The sequence below is a fragment of the Brachycentrus maculatus genome, unplaced genomic scaffold, assembly GCF_059751285.1.
Source record: "Brachycentrus maculatus isolate JH-2025_06_01 unplaced genomic scaffold, ASM5975128v1 h1tg000166l, whole genome shotgun sequence".
NCBI classification, from domain to species: Eukaryota; Metazoa; Arthropoda; class Insecta; order Trichoptera; family Brachycentridae; genus Brachycentrus; species Brachycentrus maculatus.
Genome location: NW_028280919.1, coordinates 679,444 through 703,370, shown reverse-complemented (window position 1 = coordinate 703,370; position 23,927 = coordinate 679,444). Strand labels below are relative to the sequence as shown.

General features: G+C 31.8%; 1 protein-coding gene across 12 annotated transcripts in view; it reads right to left on the bottom strand.

Moving 5' to 3' along the window:
- The window catches only part of OtopLa (proton channel otopetrin-like a), a 91,970-nt gene that overhangs the window by 31,808 nt on the left and 36,235 nt on the right, over nucleotides 1-23,927 (bottom strand). For 9 of the 12 annotated variants that reach the window (XM_088261815.1, XM_088261810.1, XM_088261812.1 and 6 more), the window contains exons 2-3: nucleotides 16,447-16,617; nucleotides 8,946-9,106 (exon numbers count right to left, since the gene is read on the bottom strand). In XM_088261815.1, the coding sequence (XP_088117941.1) occupies nucleotides 8,946-9,106; nucleotides 16,447-16,596 (311 nt within the window). In that variant the 5' untranslated portion in view covers nucleotides 16,597-16,617. Of the gene's footprint in view, nucleotides 1-8,945; nucleotides 9,107-16,446; nucleotides 16,706-22,890; nucleotides 23,096-23,927 lie in introns of those variants that run through there. The other 3 variants (XM_088261820.1, XM_088261808.1, XM_088261809.1) reach the window with 3 other exon arrangements.

The window sequence follows — 23,927 nt, the reverse complement described above, 5'->3', positions numbered from 1 at the left end:
TTTCTTGATTATCTAGAGGTAGGAAATTTAATAAAACATCGGAAATTATAAGTGGGATGCGATATTGTAACATGCTATTGAACTATTATATGCACTATTCTACAATTAATACAAGTACTGGCGTAAAAAAAGTAAAGGGATATGAATTTATTAATGTTTTTTATATTTCATATTATTTTTTGACATCTCATCAAAGATGAAGAAGAATATGGAAGTCTGGGCATTTACGGGGCTGACGACCGTCATAGGCTGGTTTAAGTGATCACTTTACACACGTGTAACATTCACCAATTCTACCCATTATTGACAACCACACTACTCAAATTCTTGGAAGTTCTATATATATGAACCAATTTAGAAACCTTGTTCTTGAATCACTAGAACTTCACTAGAGACATCTATTAGTGAGATGTAAAGAAGCTTTTTTATTAATATTTTTTATATTTAATATTCTCCAGTTTTATTTTAAATAGTGGTAAATACATATCGTAGTCGTACAGGAGAAAGTGACCAACTAACAAAACGTAAAATGTTCAGGAAGGCCATTTAAGTCACTTTTGCTTGGAAAGAAAATTAACATCAATGCAGTTAGTCATTTTTAACAATTCAATATATTATACTTCCAAGTTTAAAATCGCTTTGGCATTTTTTCAGGGCAATATTAAGCTAGTAAGATATGAAATAGTCAATAATCACGTTTTTGTAAAAAATGCACATGGTCACTTTCTCCTGTATGACTACGATATATAAATATAAAATGGAGAAAACTGTCAAATTTTCCTGAGTGCATATACTCTACTCATCAACTTATTTGTTATTATTTATTCTGTCGGTAAATATCAAAAGATAAAGAGTACTAAATTTATTTTTGGCGTTAAAAAATGTGTTCATTTGAAATACATTGTGGATTTGGTTCGGTGCGGCTTCTGTATGTTAAAAATAAATTTATCTGATGGGTAGCTGCATTAACATATATTGGTGAGCTTTGGTTGATACAGGAAGTGGATAATTTGAGGCTATCATCCCTACTGGAGTTCGGGTACTTGAATTAATCAATATTATTATTCATACTGACTCATAAATGTAACTGTGGGTAAAAAAATCATAAAAGAGACGTACAATATTGGAACATCTCCCATCTACTCAATTTCTTCTTCTTTTTATACGCACCCGATGGTGCATAGGGCACTGCATTGTATCGACGCAGTGTTGTCTTGATCATGATTGCATGAAGGCAAGTTGATCACTATATTCGTTTTAATTAATCCATAATTCTATTGGTATGACTGTTTTGCGATATGATTTTTTAAAAATTTTTGTATAATTATAACAACACGATAAACAGTAATTTATGAACGACATTTTGAGTGTGCCCAAATACTTGTTCACAAATCTGGATTATCTCCAATTATATGAGTTATTTATCATATTATTTACTGGCCAATTTTGAACACATATATGTAGAACTTCCAAGAATTTTAATAGTATGGTTGTCAATCATGGGTAGAATTGGTAAATGTTACACGCGTGTAAAGTGATCACTTAAAACCAGCCTATGATGATCGTGAACCCCGTAAATGCCCAGACTTCCATATTGACTTCATCCATCTTGAGATGTCAAAAAATAAATTTATGCGTTTGGCTTTTACATTTTACAGTATTGAAGAAAAAAAAAGTATTGTTGCGTCATTTGCCTTTCACCCTTATTAAACGGAATAATCACGCGCGGTGTTTCTCGTCACATTACCGGTTTATTAAATGAAAAGTATTTTAAATAACTCCACCTTTGTTGTCATTGGAATATGCAAAGGAAGGCGGTGTGTAGGAATATAGGGCATGGTAATTATCCTATGGTGGGCCGACCCAGACTCCAGACAGACTGGCACCAGCGCTAGGGGTGGTAGAAAAACAACACCTATAGAGCGCTTGTGCACTACACGGAATTTTACTGTCCGGCAGTACGGTTAGCATGAAAAAACGGATGATTGGCTTATGCTTTTGTCCATCTTTCTTCAGATCGGTGCTCTTGATCGGTGTGTGAACACGTTGCGCGTAAATTCGATCACGTTAAACTGCCGTAGTCACTTTCATTTTTCAAAACCGGAGACTGCTAGACGGTAAAATTCCGGGTAGTGGACAAACGCCCTATTGGTGCTTGTTGCATTACACGGTATTTTACCGTCCAGCAGTCCGTTTTTTTCTTCTTTTTAATAAATGCGACTACGACAGTTTAGCATGATCGAATTTACGCGCACCGTGATCACGCACCGATCCGAAGAAAGACGGCCACAAGCACAAGCCAATCTAAGCTAATGATCCGTTTTATCATGCTAACCAGACTGCCGGACAGTAAAATTCAGTGTAGTGCACAAGCGCCCATAGCCTGCCATGCATGTTACAAACATCCTTGCTGCACGCTCTGAACATATGTAGGGTACCTTGGGAAGGCAAACTATGGAATTTATGATAATGTTGATCAATATGCAATATTGTCCATGCACACGAACTAAGACTTTACCCATGGGATATGTAATTAAATGGCCATTTTTTACAAAAAAAACATATAAATTAATTAAGGGCTTACTGACATTTCTTGGTGGAACTTCATTTTATATAATAAATACTTTTACAGTTTTTTCCACTTATGTTTTATTTGATCAGCGACCGATTTTCGTTGTTCTACTGATATCATCAGACCCAGACGTGTCACAATAGATTTTATGAACTAGTGGTATTTACCTAATGAAATTAAAATGGATAGATCACCACAAACTGACTGCCGAATAAATAAATAAAATTATAAACATAAATTGAAACTATGAAAAACTTGTTTTTTACCGACCAAAGGATGTAGGATAGAATGGACATATAAAATTGAATGTTAATTTTACAAATTGATTTTTCAACAGATGTTAAATATAGATTATAATCCTCAACATAAAAGGGCATTAAAATACAAAAGTGCCTACACAATGATCATGTGGGTAATACGACTGCAGTCGATATTGATAAGAGATCTCCGAATGCATTCTGATGTTAGATAGTTTGGTGAAGTGGAGACAGGCCTGTATGTAGCTCTGTCACCGGAAATGCCCTTCAATGGATCAAATGATAAAGAAGACAAAAATGTATTTATTTATTATCATAGGGCGGATGTGAGACAGACTTGAATGTATTAAGAACAACGAAAGTTGTGGGAACGGATTGGTGAATGTAAAATTATGTTGTCCTTTAAAATAACATGTAGATTAATCATAGCAGAATATAAAAGAAGTGTCATGAATATTTAACTATTAAAGATCAAACAAGTTTTTTAAATTATTATTTAAACTAGAGAAATATTTGTGTTTTTATTGTTTCATTTAACATTAATTAATTAATTAATTAATTAAATTAAACAAATATTTAAATTTCATACTATTTCTGTGAGCCTAAGTGGCTCATTATCAGAAATAGGTATCAAATTGTGGAACAGTAGGTTCGAACCGAGAAACTCTGACTTAAGAGTCCGGGACACTAACCACGGGACCACAACCCGACACCGAATATAAAGGATATATTAATCACTCTCGCGACACAGTTCATGTGAGTTCCCAACATGCTATATGTTGGAATGAGAAAAGCTTTTATTAAGCAGAGACTTATTTCATAGATTTTTTCTGTCAAAAATGTAACAAAATAACTCCTTAATGGAGATAATCCAGAGTTGTGAACAAGTATTTGAACACATTCAAAATGTTATAAATATTTGTCTTATTTATAGATTTGGTGTTTAATTTGTAGAACTCCATTTTATTTTTTGTATTAAATGTTAAATCAAACACTATTTTTTTCAGTTGACTGAGTTGTATTTTATTGTTTAAAAAAAAACACATAAAAATTAATTTTATGACGGTTGTTTCGCATTATTATGGCATTTGATGAAGTTTTCATAAGTAATTTGTATAATAAGGCTAAACAATTGTCATCAATTTTATTATAATATGTTTTCAATAATAAAATACAATATAGTTGACTCTAAAAATCAGTGTTTGATTTTAATATTTAATACGTAAAATGATATTTGTCTTATTTAGTTTTTCAGCGATATTTTAAGATTTCAAGAAGAACGCTGATGTTTTCAAACGTAAAATAACGAATTATTACAATGGTATGTCGATTTGTGAGTAAACCCAAGGTAAAATCTCAATTTAAAAGTTGTCCCTTACGTATTGCCATTATCGTACATTGCGCAGCCTAAAGATGGCAATCTCGCAGTGACAGTCGTTGGGCCCGAAGCGGGTCCGGTTATCTTCGCGGACAATCGGACTCGATCATTATCTCGTGAAGCAATGCAGGATACCGATTCCAGATGCCGCTGGAGATGACAAGAGAAGCCGAAATGACCGAGAACAGGTCACTCGGGCATGTTGCCCAGCAGGTAGGGTAATTATATTGAAAAAGTACCTGCTTATGAAGAGGTCAATTGAATTCGAAGACTTGAAGACCAAATTCTACATTTGTTGCTTCAATATATATATATATATATATATATATATATATATATATATATATATATATATATATATATATATATATATATATATATATATATATATATATTTATATATATATATATATATATATATATATATATATATATATATATATATATATATATATATATATATATATATATATATATATATATATATATATATATATATATATATATATATATATATATATAATATATATATATATATATATATATATATATATATATATATATATATATAATATATATATATATATATATATATATATATATATATATATATATATATATACTTTTTGAATTTTTAATGGTAAATACTACTACTCCGCGGATTATCAAACGCATTATCAAACGAATGCCCTAACAAGGCGAAACAATTGTCACAATATAAATTTTTATGTGTTTTTGTTAATAAAATACAACTTAGTAGACTCAAAAAATCTATGTTTGATTTAAAATTAATACATAAATTAAAATGGAGTTGTACAAATTAAACGCCAAAGCAATAAATAAATACTTCTATTTTGACCAGTTGATTATTTTAAAACTATTTATACTATTAATATTATTAAATGTTCATAGTTTATCATTCTCAATGAGTATATGCAACTATCAATGAATTCGCGATGCTTTTAGTAATCAAAATAAACTTGTTCTCGAACCACAACAGAAATAAAAATTATGTTTTATGAAATTCGTATCTTTCATTTGATTTAAAATGCCAATCAAAGCTATTTTAAATCGCCCTACGTATAATATATTCAGCGTAGTTATTAAAAAACAAATAAAACCAAACCAGATATACGAATATTTGTGTTTATTTTTCTTTACATCAAAAGTTGTTTATGTTTAATTTACGGTTTTAAGACGAATATAAATAAGAAAAATTGAAACATCTTTAGTGTATCGCAGATGTGTAATATCATGCGTGTTAATGTTTATGCGACGAAATAATAAGATAATATTATTGTATCTGTACTATAATCGTGATTTTATAGTTTACATATATGTAAATGTAAACTTGTATAATCCTGTTATAATCCTGTATAATATATATTTAAAAACTGTTAACGGCAAATTAATGCCAAATATATTTGTATGCAATTTTCAACGAATCTAGATAATGACAATCATCAACTGAAATATTTCCAACATTTTGAGTGTGTCCAAATACTTGTTCACAAATCTGGATTATCTCCAATTAAAGGATATATTTTTCATATTGTTTTTGACATCTCATCAAAGATGAAGAAGAATATGGAAGTCTGGGCATTTACGGGGCTGACAACCGCCATAGGCTGGTTTAAGTTATCACTTTACACACGTGTAACATTCACCAATTCTACCCATTATTGACAACCACACTACTCAAATTCTTAGAAGTTCTATGTATATATATATGAACCAATTTTGAAACATTGTTCTTGAATCACTAGAACTTCACTAGAGACATCTATTAGTGAGATGAAAAGAAGCTTTTTCTGAGCAGAAACTCTTTTATTAATATGTGAGGTCCGAATCCTGGATTATAATCACACAGATGAGAAACGCCAGAAAGTATCAGTTTCATTTCAACAATGTTTCAAAGTTATTCTTACATATTAAAAAAAAACTATTTTAAAATAATATACATAAAAAAGGAAGAAAGAAATATAATATATGAAAACATTAACTCTTGATCATTTACCCATTCCTGTACTTTGCCTTTGGTCCATATATAAATTAATCGTTAAATCACCATAACGGAACATTTCCGGAGAGGATATCTGTAAAATTTTCGACATAAATAGATGGTTAGCTAGCATATGCCCTAAACATGAACAACGCCTCACACTGAAATATTAATGAAATGACTATATTCCCGGTAATGGTAAATCATCAGGGATCAGTTTACGACATTCAGAAAAAATCTATATCTGCTTGCTCCATCTCATCTGCATTCAAATCGTTGTTTGGCCACAGTCTTTTTAACTGAGAGATTAAACAGTATACTTCCAGTATACTGTTTACTATTTTTTTGTGTAAACAATTGCCATGAAAAAAAATCAAATTTCCATTTCATTCAAGAAAAAATAACTGGTCAAATTAAACATAATTTAAAAAAATATATATTTTCAGGAGTTTTTTAATATTAAAAAATAATCCGGGGTTCAGATATTGATATTGGTTCAAATAAAAGGGTCTTGACTAAATAAAAGCTTTCTCAATCCAACAAAGATTTCTGTTGAGAACTCACATGTCATCTGTCATGAGATTAACCATACATCTATGAGTTCCAAAAATTTGAGTAATGTGGTTGTCAATTCTGGGTAGAAAGGAGAATGTTGCACGTGTGTAAAGTGATCACTTAAACCGCTTGACCAGCCTATGACAGGCCATAAGGCCTGTAAATATCCAGACTTTCATATTCTTCTTCATCTATGTTGAGATGTTAAAATGTAAAAAATAACTCCTATAATAAGAGGAGAAAACCCAGAATTGAGAACAAGTATTTAAACACACTTAAAATGTTGGAATAAAGTAACTGGTCAAAGAATAAGCTGCATAAAAATTTAAATTCATATCCAGTATGTAAAATAATCCGGTAAGGATCTTGCATACAAAATGTAATTCATATTTTATTTAGTATAAACTATGTTATACCTTTTATAATATCATACTTATTAAATTTTGGAAAATAATACTTTTCACAGATCGAATTAATATTATTCGAAACAACAGTGTTTTTGAGCGGTGATCAATTCGGATTTACGAGACAAAACAAGCCATTTTCACTCTTAATTTCGTTTCAAACGAATATGCCGCAAATGGGTATGAAGATACATTATTTCTAACTACAGACAACGATTATAAATAACCGATTATTTCATCCGCATGTATTTTGTAATTATGCACGTTATTTTCGTATAACAAACGACTGTCCAACTGTTGATTCAACGCGCGGGTAGTACCGTACAATGCAAACACACAAAACGCAACGAAGGCCGATTAAATTGAAAATTAAATGCCAGTGAACGGAAACTGTGTTCCACGAAACATGCACGAATTTCAACTAACAGCGAAACGTGTATGTAGTTCTATCCCGGACTAATCTTGGGCTAGGCCAATAATAAAAGCTCCATTGTGGAAAATCGAATTCGCATCGAGTGATGGAAACGCCATGTGGCCATACTTCTGCCATTCGATATCGCTCACTCCTTTCAAGAACGTCAAAACTCAAAGAACTAGATTTTTCGGAGTTTTTAAAGTTTAAAAATAAAATACAATATAATAAAAATAAATGTCAAGCCACTTACTGAACTTTTTACTGCGCTGTGATCTTTTTAGGTAAAAGCTGAAGGATTTTTCTCCATTTGAAAAATATTTAGCATGTTAAAATAATAATTAAACAATACCTTTTCTTCGAAATGCAAAAACAACACTTTCTGCCCTGTAGCGGGTACATATTATGTTAAAATATGCCTCTTTCGCTGGGATATAGTACATTTTCTGGGCATTCCGAAAACACGCACAACTGAAAATTGACGATTTTTGATTTATGACGTTCTTGAAAGGAGTGAGCGATATGTTATGCCGTGATACCGAACTATTTGAGCCGACTCATTCCTAAATCCAAGGTCTGAGGATAAATTAAATACTGATGTGGCAGTGACACCTAAATTATCACATCATTATGCATCGAAGAAGTGATTCAAACTAGTACCATTTTTTTTGTAGTGGGAAATTTGGTATTTTAAAGTAACACATATTTTTTTATTTCGTTATCGGTTCTCGTTTATTATACTTATTGAATTTGTGATATATTCAATAAGGTATATTACATCAGTAATAAACATTATAATAACTGCTTTATTGCTCGTATTTAAACAATACACAAAACTTTGTATGAAAGTCTACAGCGATACCATTAGACTTTTGTAGGGAAGAGAAATGTTACCAATAATTGTCAACTGGTGTAGATATTTATAAATATTTTTCGGTTCGCGACAGCTGTTCAGCTGTTTTACTATTTTATGCGTTGTTTTAAATAGAATTTCAGATTTTTTTTCAAGATTTATATGTTACACAAAATATAAATCTTTAAACTAAGGACTAGTAAAAAAAATGACAGCAGTGAAAAGCAATACCCCTTGTAAATATGTGTATAACATATCAGCCAAGAGTCGGTTTACGCAGTTGGGAAGGCAGAGAGAATAGTACGCCATACCAATATGACTTTACAAACAAACTTCGTCTCTTCCACATTCATGCATCTCCTTATACATACCCGCCGATTATTTCGACTCCTAACCTGACCGCTTTCAAGTATTTGACATACCTGATCGTGCCAAGTCTTTCTCGGTCTTCCTTTGCTCCTCCTTTCGACTAACAGAAAACAGTTATTGAATGGGAGGTGCGTTATACTAACTTGGCATTCTTTGGTCCGTGGTGGTTGCCCTGGCAGCAACCCGGCGAGCAGGGCGCGCAGGAGGTGGGCGCGCAGCCGCCGCGAGCGTCGTGCGCCACCAGCGGCGTGCACTGGTGCGAGTGGGTCGGGCTCGTGTGCGATCCGTACCCGTCGGCGTTCAACTGAAATCACCAACAAAAAACACTTCAGCATGACTTCTGCACTCCTGGTACCGTAAAGTGGGTATACATTGCACCAAAATACTGCATTTTTTCAAAAAATTGTCTATTCAGATCAGGTTTTTTACTTTTTCTGATGTTTCAACTATTGCAATGTAATAACACATATACCTGTAACATGTCTGATACGTTTTTAAATTTTTATCTATTTTGCCTGTATTTTTTTTTTATATTTATATTTTGGTGCAAAGTATCCCGGGGTAAAGTACAACTTTGCACCATGATATTTTCTCTACACTTTTCGTACTAGAATCCAAATTTATGCAAAGTAAAGGCTATCCTACAAGTTTTGTTGCACCTTATGAAGGGTTTTGGCTCACAGTTCACTAAATGCAGATTATAATATTGTATAATTATGGAAAAATAAGACACTTGATAGAAAATTTTTAAAAAATATATTGAAAAATCTAACAAAAATGTTTTTTTTTTCAATACTGAAGGTTTAAAATTATATAAAATAAAAGGTGTATATTAAAACATATCGTACTATATAGGTAATAGGAATTAAAATTAAATTAGGTCTAAATATGGTCAAGTTCCGGGACGGTAAAGAAACCTCTTTTGGATTGCATTTTCGGTTCTTTTATAGAACCCGCTACATCCTTCCAAGAATATTGAAGAAAGTCATCCTTCATCGGCCACTTCCACGATTTGAGACTCTCCTGCATGGATTTAACAGCTCTGTCTTTCTTTATTTCCAAACTCTGTCCTGGAAATTTTTCTCCTTCATAATGAAATACGACATATTTTCCCACCTTCTTTTTTACTGGTCCTAATACGGAAGAACAAATACGATAACTGGTTTCAGTCATCGTTTTTGTTCTTCTCCCTCTTCCTCAAAGCTTCCGTGTAAACTATAATCAGTTAATGCTAGATATGCTGGAAGTTTCGATGCGGAAGGTGGGATCATTGATGTAGTTGGTTCAGGTAGCATTTGTGTCTCGTCAACGTTCATTTCGACATCTGGATCATGAGCAATGCTCTTACCTGGTTCTATCGGTATCGTTTTCCTGCGTTTTAAGACTGAATTCTTTGGGTTGAATCTGTTTTCTTCCAAAAACTGTTGAAAACTCTGGCGCACGTCATCATCATACGCTTTTAATGGCAACCGATTAAGCAACTGACTAGTTTTAGCAACAGTCAAGGTTTTATGTCTTTGCAAAAATGGTCTTATCCACTCAGAGCCTGGTACGTTGTTCTTTAATATTCGTACTCTTCTGCCAAATCTATCCAAATAGGCTATTAGAATGTAGCGAATGTGAAAAACACTCACTGGGAAACCGTACTCACTCATGTCTACTATGCAGTTTACGAAGGATTGCTCTTCGCCGTTGTCACATATCGGAGGTTTTCCCACAGGTTTTGTGTGCTGACCTTTGAGCTTATAGTTAATCGTCCTTCTAGGGATTTTGAAAATTTCTTCAGCCTTTCTTTGACTGATTGTACCATTTCGAATGGCCTCCAAACACTGCTCCACTCTCTTCGGTGTAAAATCGCAGTAACATCTGGCATAAGGCCGCTGTTTGTGTGTTCTTGACATTTTTGAAAAAAACATACCATCAGGAATTAAGTAAGTACACAAAACCAATAGATATTTAGCAAACATGTCAAGTTGTATTAGCCGTTTTAAGACTTTTCATCAAATTAATTAACTATGGCCTTTTGTGGATACTTTGCACCTGGTGCAATGATACCCCAAAAGTGGTCAATACAAGTCAGTTCTTAAAAAAAAAATATTTTTGCATAAACTTGACAACGTAACTGAAAAATACAGCATTTGAGAAAAGCAGGGCCTATCTACCTACGATTTAGAGACCACTCACTTGTTGTAACTAGTTTCAGTATACTGATTCCACTGGATTTTTTCGGACACAATTTTCAGACAGAAAACTTTCTTTACGTTCGGACAGGAAAAACGCATTGAAGCAATAGCGACCGACTGTTACTTCTGTAAACTAAAAAGTAGATTGAAGTGCCATCTATCAGAAACAATAGAAAGTAGAATGAAAAATGACATGTATCAGAGATGACCAGCTCTACAATTTCTTTACAGAAGGTGGTGCAAAGTATCACCCATGGTGCAAAGTAAACCCACTTTACGGTACTTGACTTTTAAAATAGTGTGGTTCTATACACGGCTAGGGGTTTGTTTGAAATCTATATAAATTAATGTGCCATGAAATAACAAATTAAATATTTGTCCACCTCTGTAGTATAATGGTCATCACGCTCGGCTACCGTTTAGGAGGTCCCGGGTTGGATTCCCAGAGGGGGTTTAATAAATATAAGTGATATTTCACTCCAATATTTATTCAATATTACCCTGGATTGATGCCTGAAGCGGAGGGCTGATCACCTTTCCAACAACCGTTAACGACCAAGATAACACTGCGTTTATATGATGCAGTATCCTACGCACCATTGGGGTGCAGATAAGGGTTTGAAGAATAACAAATTAAGGAAAAAAATTATCAGTTTTAGAAAATGCTTAGTAGGGTCGCTTTCGTAGCTTAGGTTGCTTGGTATTCCTTCTTAGGACTTTTGGTTTGGGTGATATACGCATTATACGCATACGATGAGTAGGTATCATTATTATATAGTTTACACATTACTATGTAGTGAAGGAATACGTACAGTGTATATGTATGCAAAATACTACGTAAAATGATATAATGTAGTTCTTAAAGCGAAGGTTGCGGGTATCATAGCATCTGGCTATGTATAGTATATGTTATAACGTCTAAAGTGCGTGCCACATAATCATAATAAAGTGATAATATGAATTTTATGTTTGGAGAGGCGCCAAAAAGTTGTGAAATTGTATATTTACGAGAATAAAATGATCGTTTGTGTCCCAAGACATACACTAACCGAAAACAAAACTAAGACGATATAATAATAAAACAACAAAGAGAAAAATTAAGGCACAAACAAATGACATCGACTGTCGTACAAAAAAATATAAAAATTATAAATAAAACACTTACCACTTGAGTATAGTAAACCCCCCAAAAACGTTGAGATAGGTATCGTGTTATCGGAGGGAACGTTGTAAGAGGTTAATATTTTTCTATTTCTAGTATATTGTAACGCGTTAATAAAACATTAACATCAAAATTTTTGGGTATGTCCAAATCCTTGTACACAAACCTGTATTTCTATAGTTAATTACGGAGTAATTTTTACATTTTGACCCATGTCAATCACGGGTACAATGGTGAATGTTACACGTGTGTAAAATGATCACTTAATCAGCCTTTGATAGGTCATAAGCCCTATTTATACCCAGAATTTCATATTCTTCATCGTCTATGTTGAGATGTCAACATGTAGAGGTTACCAAATTTAAAAAAAATGTTTTTATTTCGCTAGGATGACTCAGGACCTAACATTTTTTCATTTTATAATTATAATGTAATTTTGTTTTAAAATCACTATAAATATTTTATTATAACTTAATTATAATGTCATTATGATTACTTTATAAAAATAAACAATTTTATTTTAACCAATTTTTTATTATTGAAAAAAAAAGTAAATTTTATAAAGTTCATAAAATGTGCCACAAAGTATATGCGAAAAACATTCAAGAAATCATTATGATTAAGTAATAATAAAATATTTGAAGTGATTTTAAAACAAATGTTACGGCGTAATATTTGTATTAACATGAACTATGACCCCAAGCGCCCGCTAGGGGCAGGGCGGGGTGTACGCGGGGAATGTTTACGTTATCCCTTATGAGATTGAGGCAGGGAAGACTGCATACAATTGTACCATTGTACTGTCATGGCGACCTGCTGAATAAACCGATTGCATCCTAATTACGAGTTATTATTACCTATACCCGAGCCACGTAATACAAAGTTATATTTTAATTATAAAATGGAAAATCACAAAGTTTGTGCTTCAAATACAAATGATATTTTTTCATTAATTTGTTCAATTATCATTAAAAACATTAAGCGTAAGTGAAAATAGACTATGAATCACAATGAAAAATTATGTTTAAAATCCCAGTTTCTTATTTTTCCGTGTAAGAGTGGGTGTCAACTGTAGGCCCCTTTTCAATATCAATCTGTGTGAAAATAAGTCACGGATTCTCTTTGGCTCCAACTATTTACATTATTTCCTTTAAATATTTACACATATTTGCAGTATTACAAAAGCAGCTGTAGTGTGGACCAATCCGTTTTCCTTCAAGTATTTACAGACAGCAGAATGTAGAGCACGTAAATATTAAACAAGTATCACTGTGTAATCTGCTAAAATAATAATATAAATATATTGTATGTACTACAGTTAGCAATTATTTTGAGGTAGGTGCCTGCGCAAAAAATACAATTCATATTACATATCTGTAATATTTAATTGTATTTTGACATATACATATGTCAAGAGAGATGAACATTTTGAAAGAAGGGAAGTCCGGGAATTTCGGGGCTTACGACTCATTGACTGGTTAAAATGATCACCTTAGATACTGTGTAATTTTCACCATTCTATCAATGATTATATATTTAAAAAAAAAAACTAACCATCACGCCGTTTTCTGCAAGGGTAGGTAGAGAGAATACAACACCAAACCAATACAATCTGCACCTCTTCCACATTCATGCATTTCTTCATACATACCGCCTATTATTCCGACTTCTGACCTGACTACGCCCAAGTATTTAAAATACTTGATCATGCCATGTTTTTTTCAGTTAAATTTTGACAGAAATAAAATCTATAGAAAATGCCTTAAGCATTAATATTTATATTCAATACGTATATAAATATCTTTAGTTCTGTAATATGTCGTATCTGTAGGTTTAACAAAAATTATAACATGTTGATAGCAAAATATATGTGTATTTTTTATCTTCACTAATACTTTTTACTTCTCTTCTCTCGAATTAGAATTCATACTGATTTATTATGTAGATGTACTTAACACAAAAAATATAGAAAGTCATTTACAGGCCCAAAAACATGTATGTGTGTAACATTTTTAAGCAAAAAAACGGAATATCAAAGTCCGTAATTATTATTTTCAATCGATAAATTGTCAAAACGAAATATTTACAAGTAATGTATTTTTTGTAGTACTAAAAAACAAGCAAAATTTATTTTTATGATATAAAATTGGTTAACAAAAATCATGACTGGTGTAACATGTGACCGAATACAGTGCCAGATCGCTAATCCGAACGTAAATCGTGTTATGGTTGTTCGGATTTAGGAATGATTCGGATTACTGAGTGTTTTGAGAAAAATGAGAGAGGAAAAAGAAATTTCGGTTTGCTAAAATCCTCTTTATTAAGGGTACTGAATAAGTAATTTTTAATAATATTTATTAAAGCTTGAAAAATCAGATAATTTATTTTGAAGCAACTAACTTTAATAGTGTTGAAGGGCTAATCAAAAGTATTTTTTTTTAAATATGGAAATTGCATTTATTATTTACCTTGATTATTATGTACGAGGTTTATAAATCATTAAGGGATTTTTGTTTCTTCTAACTAAAAAAGGTGTTTTATTTTAATCTGTGTTTGAAGTCAAAAGGGCATTACAATGTGTTAATATACAGCATAATAAAAAAATACCAATTTTTTGTGGCATGGGTCACTCAATTTTAGGTGTTTTGTCAAAAAGGGCTAAATCACGCATTCGTCTCAAAACCACCAATTACTCGGGGTTCTGGACGACTTCTTCAGCTCAGTTGATGGCTTTGTTGAAAGCTTTCGGAAGGTGGAATTTTTGAAACTGGCATCGTTCGGATAACTGAGAGTTCGGATTAGCGAGCTGGCCACTGTATTGATTTTAAGTTAACAATAACCGCAGTGAACTATCGAATATGTATTTTCAGGAAATCCTCGGACCCTGGAGATGCCCTAAAATTAGGAGGGTCATTCTTCCGGTCCAAGCGACTTGTGCGTAAATTCACATTACGTCCATTCGAGTGGCTTCTAGCGATACATCAGCCGAGTGGCAGGAACAGAGCGGGGAACTGAAATACTCTCCGATAGCGGAAGCTGGACTTGACGCGAACCAACTGGATACCGAATCATTTTACCGAGGGATAAATAATGTTTTATACAGCGCACAGCAATGGAATATTAAATGAAATATTACAGAAAAAGATATGATATTCGACTAATAAATGAATAGTTTCTGATTAATATTCTCACCTTCTTGTATACTTTATGAATCGACACCATTTTCGAATAAAAAAATGTGTTACTTAAGGTCCAGCATTCGTTAAGTCGTAAACTTAATTTTCTGTAAATCCGGGTAACATTTAAGGTAATTGATTGTTTTCTTGAAACACCGTTTTTGCAAAGGAGAGGTCACATGTCTGTTCCCTCCCGACTTTTTTAAAAGAATGTATATTGGATATTTTTTTTGTTTTTTAGAATATATTTGGAATATATATATATATATATATATATATATATATATATATATATATATATATATATATATATATATATATATATATATATATATATATATATATATATATATATATATATATATATATATATATATATATATATATATATATATCCTAAATGTCATGCAGGCTACCATGCAGTGCCCTATGCACCAATAAATTCAGAACATAGGAGAAATACAGACAGAATATTATATATATATATATATATATATATATATATATATATATATATATATATATATATATATATATATATATATATATATATATATATATATATATATATATATATATATATATATATATATATATATATATATATATATATATATATATATATATATATATATATATATATATATATATATATATATATATATATATATATATATATATATATATATATATATATATATATATATATATATATATATATTTATATATATATATTTATATATATATATATTTATATATATATATATATATTTTTTTTTACTTTTTTTTTACACCATTTTGAATGTGTCCAAATACTTGTTCACAAAATCTGGATTATCTCCAATTACATGCCCAGACTTTCATATTCTTCTTCATCTTTGATGAGATGACAAAAAAATAATATATAAAAACGTTTTTCGTCATTTTAAGAAAAAAATCAATTACGCAAAATGTTACCTTATTTAGAGAAAATTAAGCTGCGACTTATCGCGTACTATATTAGTATACGTATTCAGTATTACATACAGGGCCTTTAGAGCGTACATTTTGAAGTAAGTTTGGTGCTAAGATGCCTAGATAATGGTCACTTGGTACGTGTGCATATGATGGGCAGTGAAGTTACCTTGACTATGGTCCCGACCTGCGGGTCCTGAGTGACTTCCAGCACGTCCTTGCTGGAGTAGACCGGCTCCAGCGGCACCATCTCCACCGCCGCGGTGGGCTGCCCCAGGAGTCGCTCCTTCATCTCGTGGATGTAAGGACACCGTTGCATGATGAAGAACGACTACTGGATCTGGAACGTGACACGAAATTGATATGAAAAACCTTTTTAGACTTACAAAATTGTAAATGTCTTAACTTGATATGAAACATCTATCGTTGTTTTTATATGAAAATAATGAGCCATATTTCCAAATTTATTGCTTCGCGTATGGAAGGTTCCTGAGACCATCTTTTTTTCTTTTTTTTATATGGGAGTCGCATTTATTATTTACCTTGCTTATTATGTACAAGGTTTGTACATCATTAAGTAGATTTTTGATTCTTCTAACTAAATAAATATGTTTTAATTGTATCTATGTTGCGAACAGGAGGGATAATCTAGTGTGGAAAATAAGGAACTTCACAGCATTCACTCATTGCTGGGAGGAAACCACGTGAAATTCCTCAAGATAAGCCGGACTGTTGACTGTCATCAGCAGACCTTCCGTTCCACTACAAAAAGGTTCGGCATTTTGTGTCTTAGCTTGACCTGAAACGGAACCAAATGCCAGGTCGTAAGCCCTTGGATGCTCAGACTTCCATCTTCTTTCATTTGAAAAAGAACGATAGATGTTTTATAATGATGTTAAGACAATATATTCAGCAACAAAAAAATTAAATAGTGGACTGTTTCAAGAACACTTCAGACGATTTAGTAACACGACAGGACACGAGAGACGTTTTATAAAGCTTCGTAATCCTTAATCCTGCCGAGGAGTATAATTTCTGTTGTCCTACCAGAGTGTCGTGTATGCGTAGTTTTATGTTTATCCATATAAGCATATAGTCATGCACGTCAAGAGTGAAATTTGACACCGACCTTTTGAAACATTTAAACCTTTCCTATGCCCGATATTTGTAAGTATATAAAACTCATTCAATCAAAGTGAAAAACTCAAGGAACAATAACTCATTTCATGAAATGAACTATTTATATATATAATATATTTACATTAGTCACATTAACTTAAGGGGATGTAAGATTTCAAATAATCTTTCTCAAATAAACATTCATATTTTTATTCATATAGAAAAATCTTCGAAAATGTTTTTGACTAACGACGCTGTCCAATTTTTTACACAATTTCTGGGGTTAAGTCCCCGAGAAATTGTGTAGAAAGAATAAGAAATTATTATTTCTATCTCAACAGTAACGAAGTTTTTGTGTCGTATTTCCTATGATTATTCATAATATTAATATAAAAACATTATTATACACTATGACACAAAAATCTAGATACTATAGCCACATGAGCGATATATGGTATAACAACTCGTTCTTTGGTGGTATTCTTAAAACGCTAGTAATAAAAATATGTTAACACCACTGCCTATAAAATAATGTCATACAGATAAACATAAATTTACGAATTTTAGTAAACGCGTAAATTTGTCAAAATCAATTTCTTCTCTCTATTTTAAAAAACATCATAAATAAGTGTAATTATTCGTGTTTTCAAAACACAATTCCATCTACAAATCAGGCTGCGAAATCTTATCATTATTCAACACGACTCCCATCAACGCGTGGTTGCAATATTTGTATAGACACGGGAGCCGTGTTCGACTCACAGAACGTGTTAACCGAAGAAAATAATAATGTTGTAAAACCGAAGCTTACGAAACGTTCAGAAATGTAGTGAAATTCATAGTTGAGTGTATTTTGGATGTGTATGTATAGAGACCGGGTCAAAGCTCTTTTGTTACGACGTGCTCGAACGATTTTTATGATTAGTGGTTTTGGTTTGGAGCTTAAAATGTACTGCACGGTGTGAACAGTGCATGCTAGATAGCTTTTCAAGTGCAGTTGCCGACTCGAGCTTGACAATACATTATGACGGATTATAATTATCAGACCCTAAAGATTATGTACTCTCGTCGTTGGTAGAATCCATTTTAAGATATGGAATAAAGGCATGGGGTCATTATAAGAAAATAAAATTGAAAATGGTACAAAGTCTGCAATATTCCATATAAAAATAGATTACCTTATTGTACATATATATATATATATATATATATATATATATATATATATATATATATATATATATATATATATATATATATATATATATATATATATATATATATATATATATATATATATATATATATATATATATTCTCTAGTTCTGGTTTCTTAGAACAAAAAGCGATAAGGACTTTGGCATTTTCATTTAAATTCAGTTCATTGAATCTTTGTCCAACACTATCAGGAAATATAAAGATCAAAAAAATATAAAATGTACCTACTAAAGTTTTGCATCAATTATAACGATTATTGTGGTTCATTGTTGACGTCTTAAAATATAATTGAATTTTAATTGAATTAATTTTATCATGACTGTATTCAAGTCAATTATTTCAATAATTCGCACAGTTTGGAAGAAAAACCACCAACAGTTAACTAACGGTATCAGAGAAAACTTTTTTTGATAAACACGAGATACTTGAGACGTGTACGCATTCGTATGCCAAGAGATAAGCAACGCTTCATTAAAATGTTTGCGAAACATAAAAATCAAATTCTATGTTGAAGAAATAACGATCTGTTAACGTTGTCTTATTCAGCGAAGACTGAATGATACGCGTTTTCAGGAGTAAGAAGAAGATTGGAAGATTTAAAAAAGGTAAGTTTAGATTCAGATTTTAAGATGCTAGACAGGAATGATGACCAGATTCGAGGAATTTGAAAGCGATTCGGTTGGAAATCTGATTATTTTTTTGTGGAAATTCACGCATTTAGCCTTCAACCGTTAATGTTGACAGTAGACAGGTTAAAATGATCATTTATTGACTTATGTGTATTTTTTATTTTTTTATTTCATCCTACACATGATTAAAACTTAGAATAATGTGCCCTCACTGAATTTTCACATGCCAAAAGCACATTTTCAACATTTATTTATAAAATTATATGAAAGAAAATTTATTATGAAATGCAATCAAATACGACATGGTCGAATGATGTGGTCAATTTAAATCTACCCACTTCCATTATCCTTTAGGAAAAGCTCATTATTATTCAGTGTATATTTTTAATGACTTTATGGATAATAGAAGCAGGTTGTACAACTTTATAGCATAATAATCAAGGTTCTTTTGACCAAAAGAGGTATGTGTTTTATAAGTTTTGCTTGATGTGTTTCTGTGATTTGGATCTTATATTTCTATGGACGTTTCCATACAATGAGTCATTTGAGATTTGTGTGCTTTGCCGGGAGGTGCTTTCTTGTATTATGTGGGAATACTTTTTAAATGCATATGTAAGGATTGTTTTGGCATTTAGTTGTTTGACTGTCATACGTTTGTGAAATTAGTGAAGTAATTCACCTGTGGGAATATTTTTTATCATTATAAATTATAATTAGTCGACTTGTGGTCCCGCGGTTAGTACCGCGGAGTATGAATCAGAGTTCCTGGGTTCAAATCCAATCTATAACAATTTGAATTAAATCTGTTTTAAATCATGGGCTGCTTAGGCCTACAAAGAAGTATGGAATTGAATTTTTTGTTTCAATACTAATAGCAAATATTTATCTTCAAATAAAACTATATATCAGTGATAATTAATTTATAATCAAATCAATAAAGTATATTGGCATATCATTCAAAGCGATCAAAGTAAAAAGTGGTCTACCTTACGCCTCAGTCGGCAATCCAAAATAACATTTAAATTGTAAAAAACTCAATTTTATCTTAAAAAATAAGTGCATAAAATAAGTAATTACGATTGATATTCTACGAAGGCGGATAGTAATACATTCAGGCTGCATAATTAATTACATATGCAGATAAATATAAGTGTGTTAATCTTATTTTTTATTATTCGCGAATTCTTCGGGCAACTCACACAAGATTAGCTTAAAACAATATGGTTACAGAAATGTGAAATAATAATTGTTTAGTTTGTAAAGCTGTAAATAGCTCTACGCATAAATTCCAGAGAAATTCAACAAAGGGAGCATTGTACGCATAATAATTATTACATTTGTTCCGTCTTCTTTCTATATATATATATGTACAAATTATAAAAGATATATATATATATATATATATATATATATATATATATATATATATATATATATATATATATATATATATACATATATATATATATATATATATATATATATATATATATATATATATATATATAACACGAATCATAAAATTCGTTTATTGATTACATATATTTTACTTATATTGAAATGTACCTAAATAATTTACTAAGGACCTTGTCTTGTCTTGTCTTTAATGTCTTGAGATAGAAGTAAAATGCTGAATTATAACGAAACGCTCTCATTATTATCGTTCACTTAGTGTAATATCACTTAAAAATACTATTTCATGACTACCGGATTGGGAATAACCATTCAATCATTAGGTCAAATATAAACTTATTAGATGTAGATTCAGTAAAAAGTAGACATTTGACCTGAAAGATTATTCCGAAACCGGTAGTCATGAAGTAGTGTTTTAAGTGGAGAGTGTTATTTTTTGACATCTCATCAAAGATGAAGAAGAATATGGAAGTCTGGGCATTTACGGGGCTTACGACCGTCATAGGCTGGTTTAAGTGATCACTTTACACACGTGTAACATTCACCAATTCTACCCATTATTGACAACCACACTACTCAAATTCTTGGAAGTTCTATATATATGAACCAATTTAGAAACCTTGTTCATGAATCATTAGAACTTCACTAGAGACATCTATTGGTGAGATGTAAAGAAGCTTTTTATTAAGCAGAAACTCTTATATTAGTATGTAATAACTCCTAACTAAGTAAATTAACTTCTGCAATTAGAGATAATCCAGATTTTGTGAACAAGTATTTGGACACACTAAAAATGTTCTTAATCATTCATTTCTATAAACATTGATATGATATTTAATACAGCATTATTTTACAATTTATTAAAATACAGATTTTGCTGGAATATTGGTAAAATGCGATGTTTTTTTTTATTGACTGTGTTCTAAGATGGTTCAGGTTTGGAGGTATGTATAAATATTGTGAGAAATGTACCTACATAGTTTACTAAGGACCTTGTCTTGTCTTTAATGTCTTGAGATAGAAGTAAAATGCTGAATTATAACGAAACGCTCTTATCGTTCACTTAGTGTAATATCACTTAAAAATACTATTTCATGACTACCGGATTGGGAATGACCATTCAATCATCAGGTCAAATATAAACTTATTAGATGTAGATTCAGTAAAAAGTAGACATTTGACCTGAAGGATTATTCCGAAACCGGTAGTCATGAAGTAGTGTTTTAAGTGGAGAGTGTTATATTACCATACCACAAAGTCGACAATGCTTTTAATTTACAAAATGAATTATAATAGTTTAATAGTTTCTACGTTGGCTACAAAGGATCAGCGATTTATTGGTTTTAGAAAAATGTCTCTGGTCTTACTCTAGAAACGAATATTCTTAGTTATCTAACAAAAAAACACATTGGAAATGAGCACATGACTATAACTCTTTACGCTTTTCGCAAACGAGTGCGTTTCGAATTTCGCCACTTCGCCCGTAAATGAAGGCATTTTATTTACACTAATGAGCGCGCACATGTGTCTGGCGTTTGGCGTTATTTGCCGTACCGAATGTGGGTAAATGATGCCCACTCAACAAACAATTCCATCTGATCGATATTGCACAAGATGCGAGAGTTCGGTGGCCTTTGCTTTGTAATAATTATAGGCGCGGGGCATTGATCCTGCAATACAATAGGAGCTCCATTGCGCGGCCCTTGTTAGGGTCTGTGGCTTCTCGCTACGAGCTAGGGCCATTTCGGTTCCACTTATTGACTAACCCACAACAAATCGTTTCCATTAATATAACGTTACATATAAATAATTGAGTAACTATCATATCTGCCACGTACAGGTAACCGAAGAAGTTATTGATTTTATAAATCACGCAAGGTCGTATTGAATGGAGTGAATTTTCAAGCGATTCATTGCCAGATTTTCTGTAATGGCCGTGCCATTTACTCTCGTACTCTTACCAGCCTTCTTAGAATTTTATCAAGGGACTTGTCATTTGATCCTTTTAATATCTTAACTAAGTTCGGTCATGGTGCACATTCGAGATGTTTCCTTTACACTTTGCTTATCGGCAGCTATATAAGGGTGGCGTCTACCCTAAATCAAGTGGGTATTTGTTATTAGTAATTCACAAGAGATACAGTGTAACATCACTACAGAGCTGATTTGGAACACATGAGTATTGACTGCTGAATTGTTTGTTTCTCAAATAAACATATATAAACAGTCGATACCGTGTTATTAATACTACACTTCATTTTATCCTGCCTCCTGACTCCAGCGTCCTTATTGATTGGGCGTCGTCGCGCACGCAGCACGCTCGTCACATTTCTTATCAAACCACAGAAGTTGAGTACGTTTTTTACGACATTTACAGATGCTCTGAATATATCGTCTGCAGATTTGGAAAGAAGAACTGCAGTTGTTCCGACTCGATTTTTTGTATTGAAACTACATATCGCTCACTCCTTTAAAGAACGTCATAAATCAAAATACGTCAATTTTCAGTTGTGCATGTTTTCGGAATGCCCAGAAAATGTACTATATCCCAGCAAAAGAGGCATATTATTAACTTAATATTTACCCGCTACAGGGCAGAAAATGTTGTTTTTGCATTTTGAAGAAAATATATTGTTTAATTATTTTTATAAATAAATTAAATATTTTTCAAATGTAGAAAAAACCTTCAGATTTTACCTAAAAAGATCTGTTGCACGGTTAAAAGTTCAATAAGTGGCTTGATATTTATTTTGAATACATTGTGTTTTATTTTCAAACTTTAAAATCGTTCTCCTGAAAAATCAAGTATTTTGATTTATGACGTTCTTGAAAGGAGTGAGCGATATTGTCTAACCGCTTTACGCTACTAGTCTATTTCCGCACTTACACGACGTCTATTTTCAACTGAAATGTACATACATTCGCATTTGTGTTTTACCATTCATTCGTTCTAAGTTCAAAGACTCGCAGAGAGCGTATATTTGGTTAAATATTTTATTAACATTAGTACATGAGTATTATTAAAGAGAATAGAACGCCAAACTAATTTAACAAACAATCTTCGCATCTTCAATATTCATGCATGATATACCCGCCAATTATTTAGACTCCTGACCTGACCACGTCCAAGAACATGAAATTCTTGCCATTGCCAAGTAGTTCTCGGTCTTCCTCTGCTTTTATTACCAACCATATTCGCTTCGTAAATTTGTTTTAGTATACTTTTTTTCACTCATTCGAATCACATGCGCCCAAATCATCTCAATACACT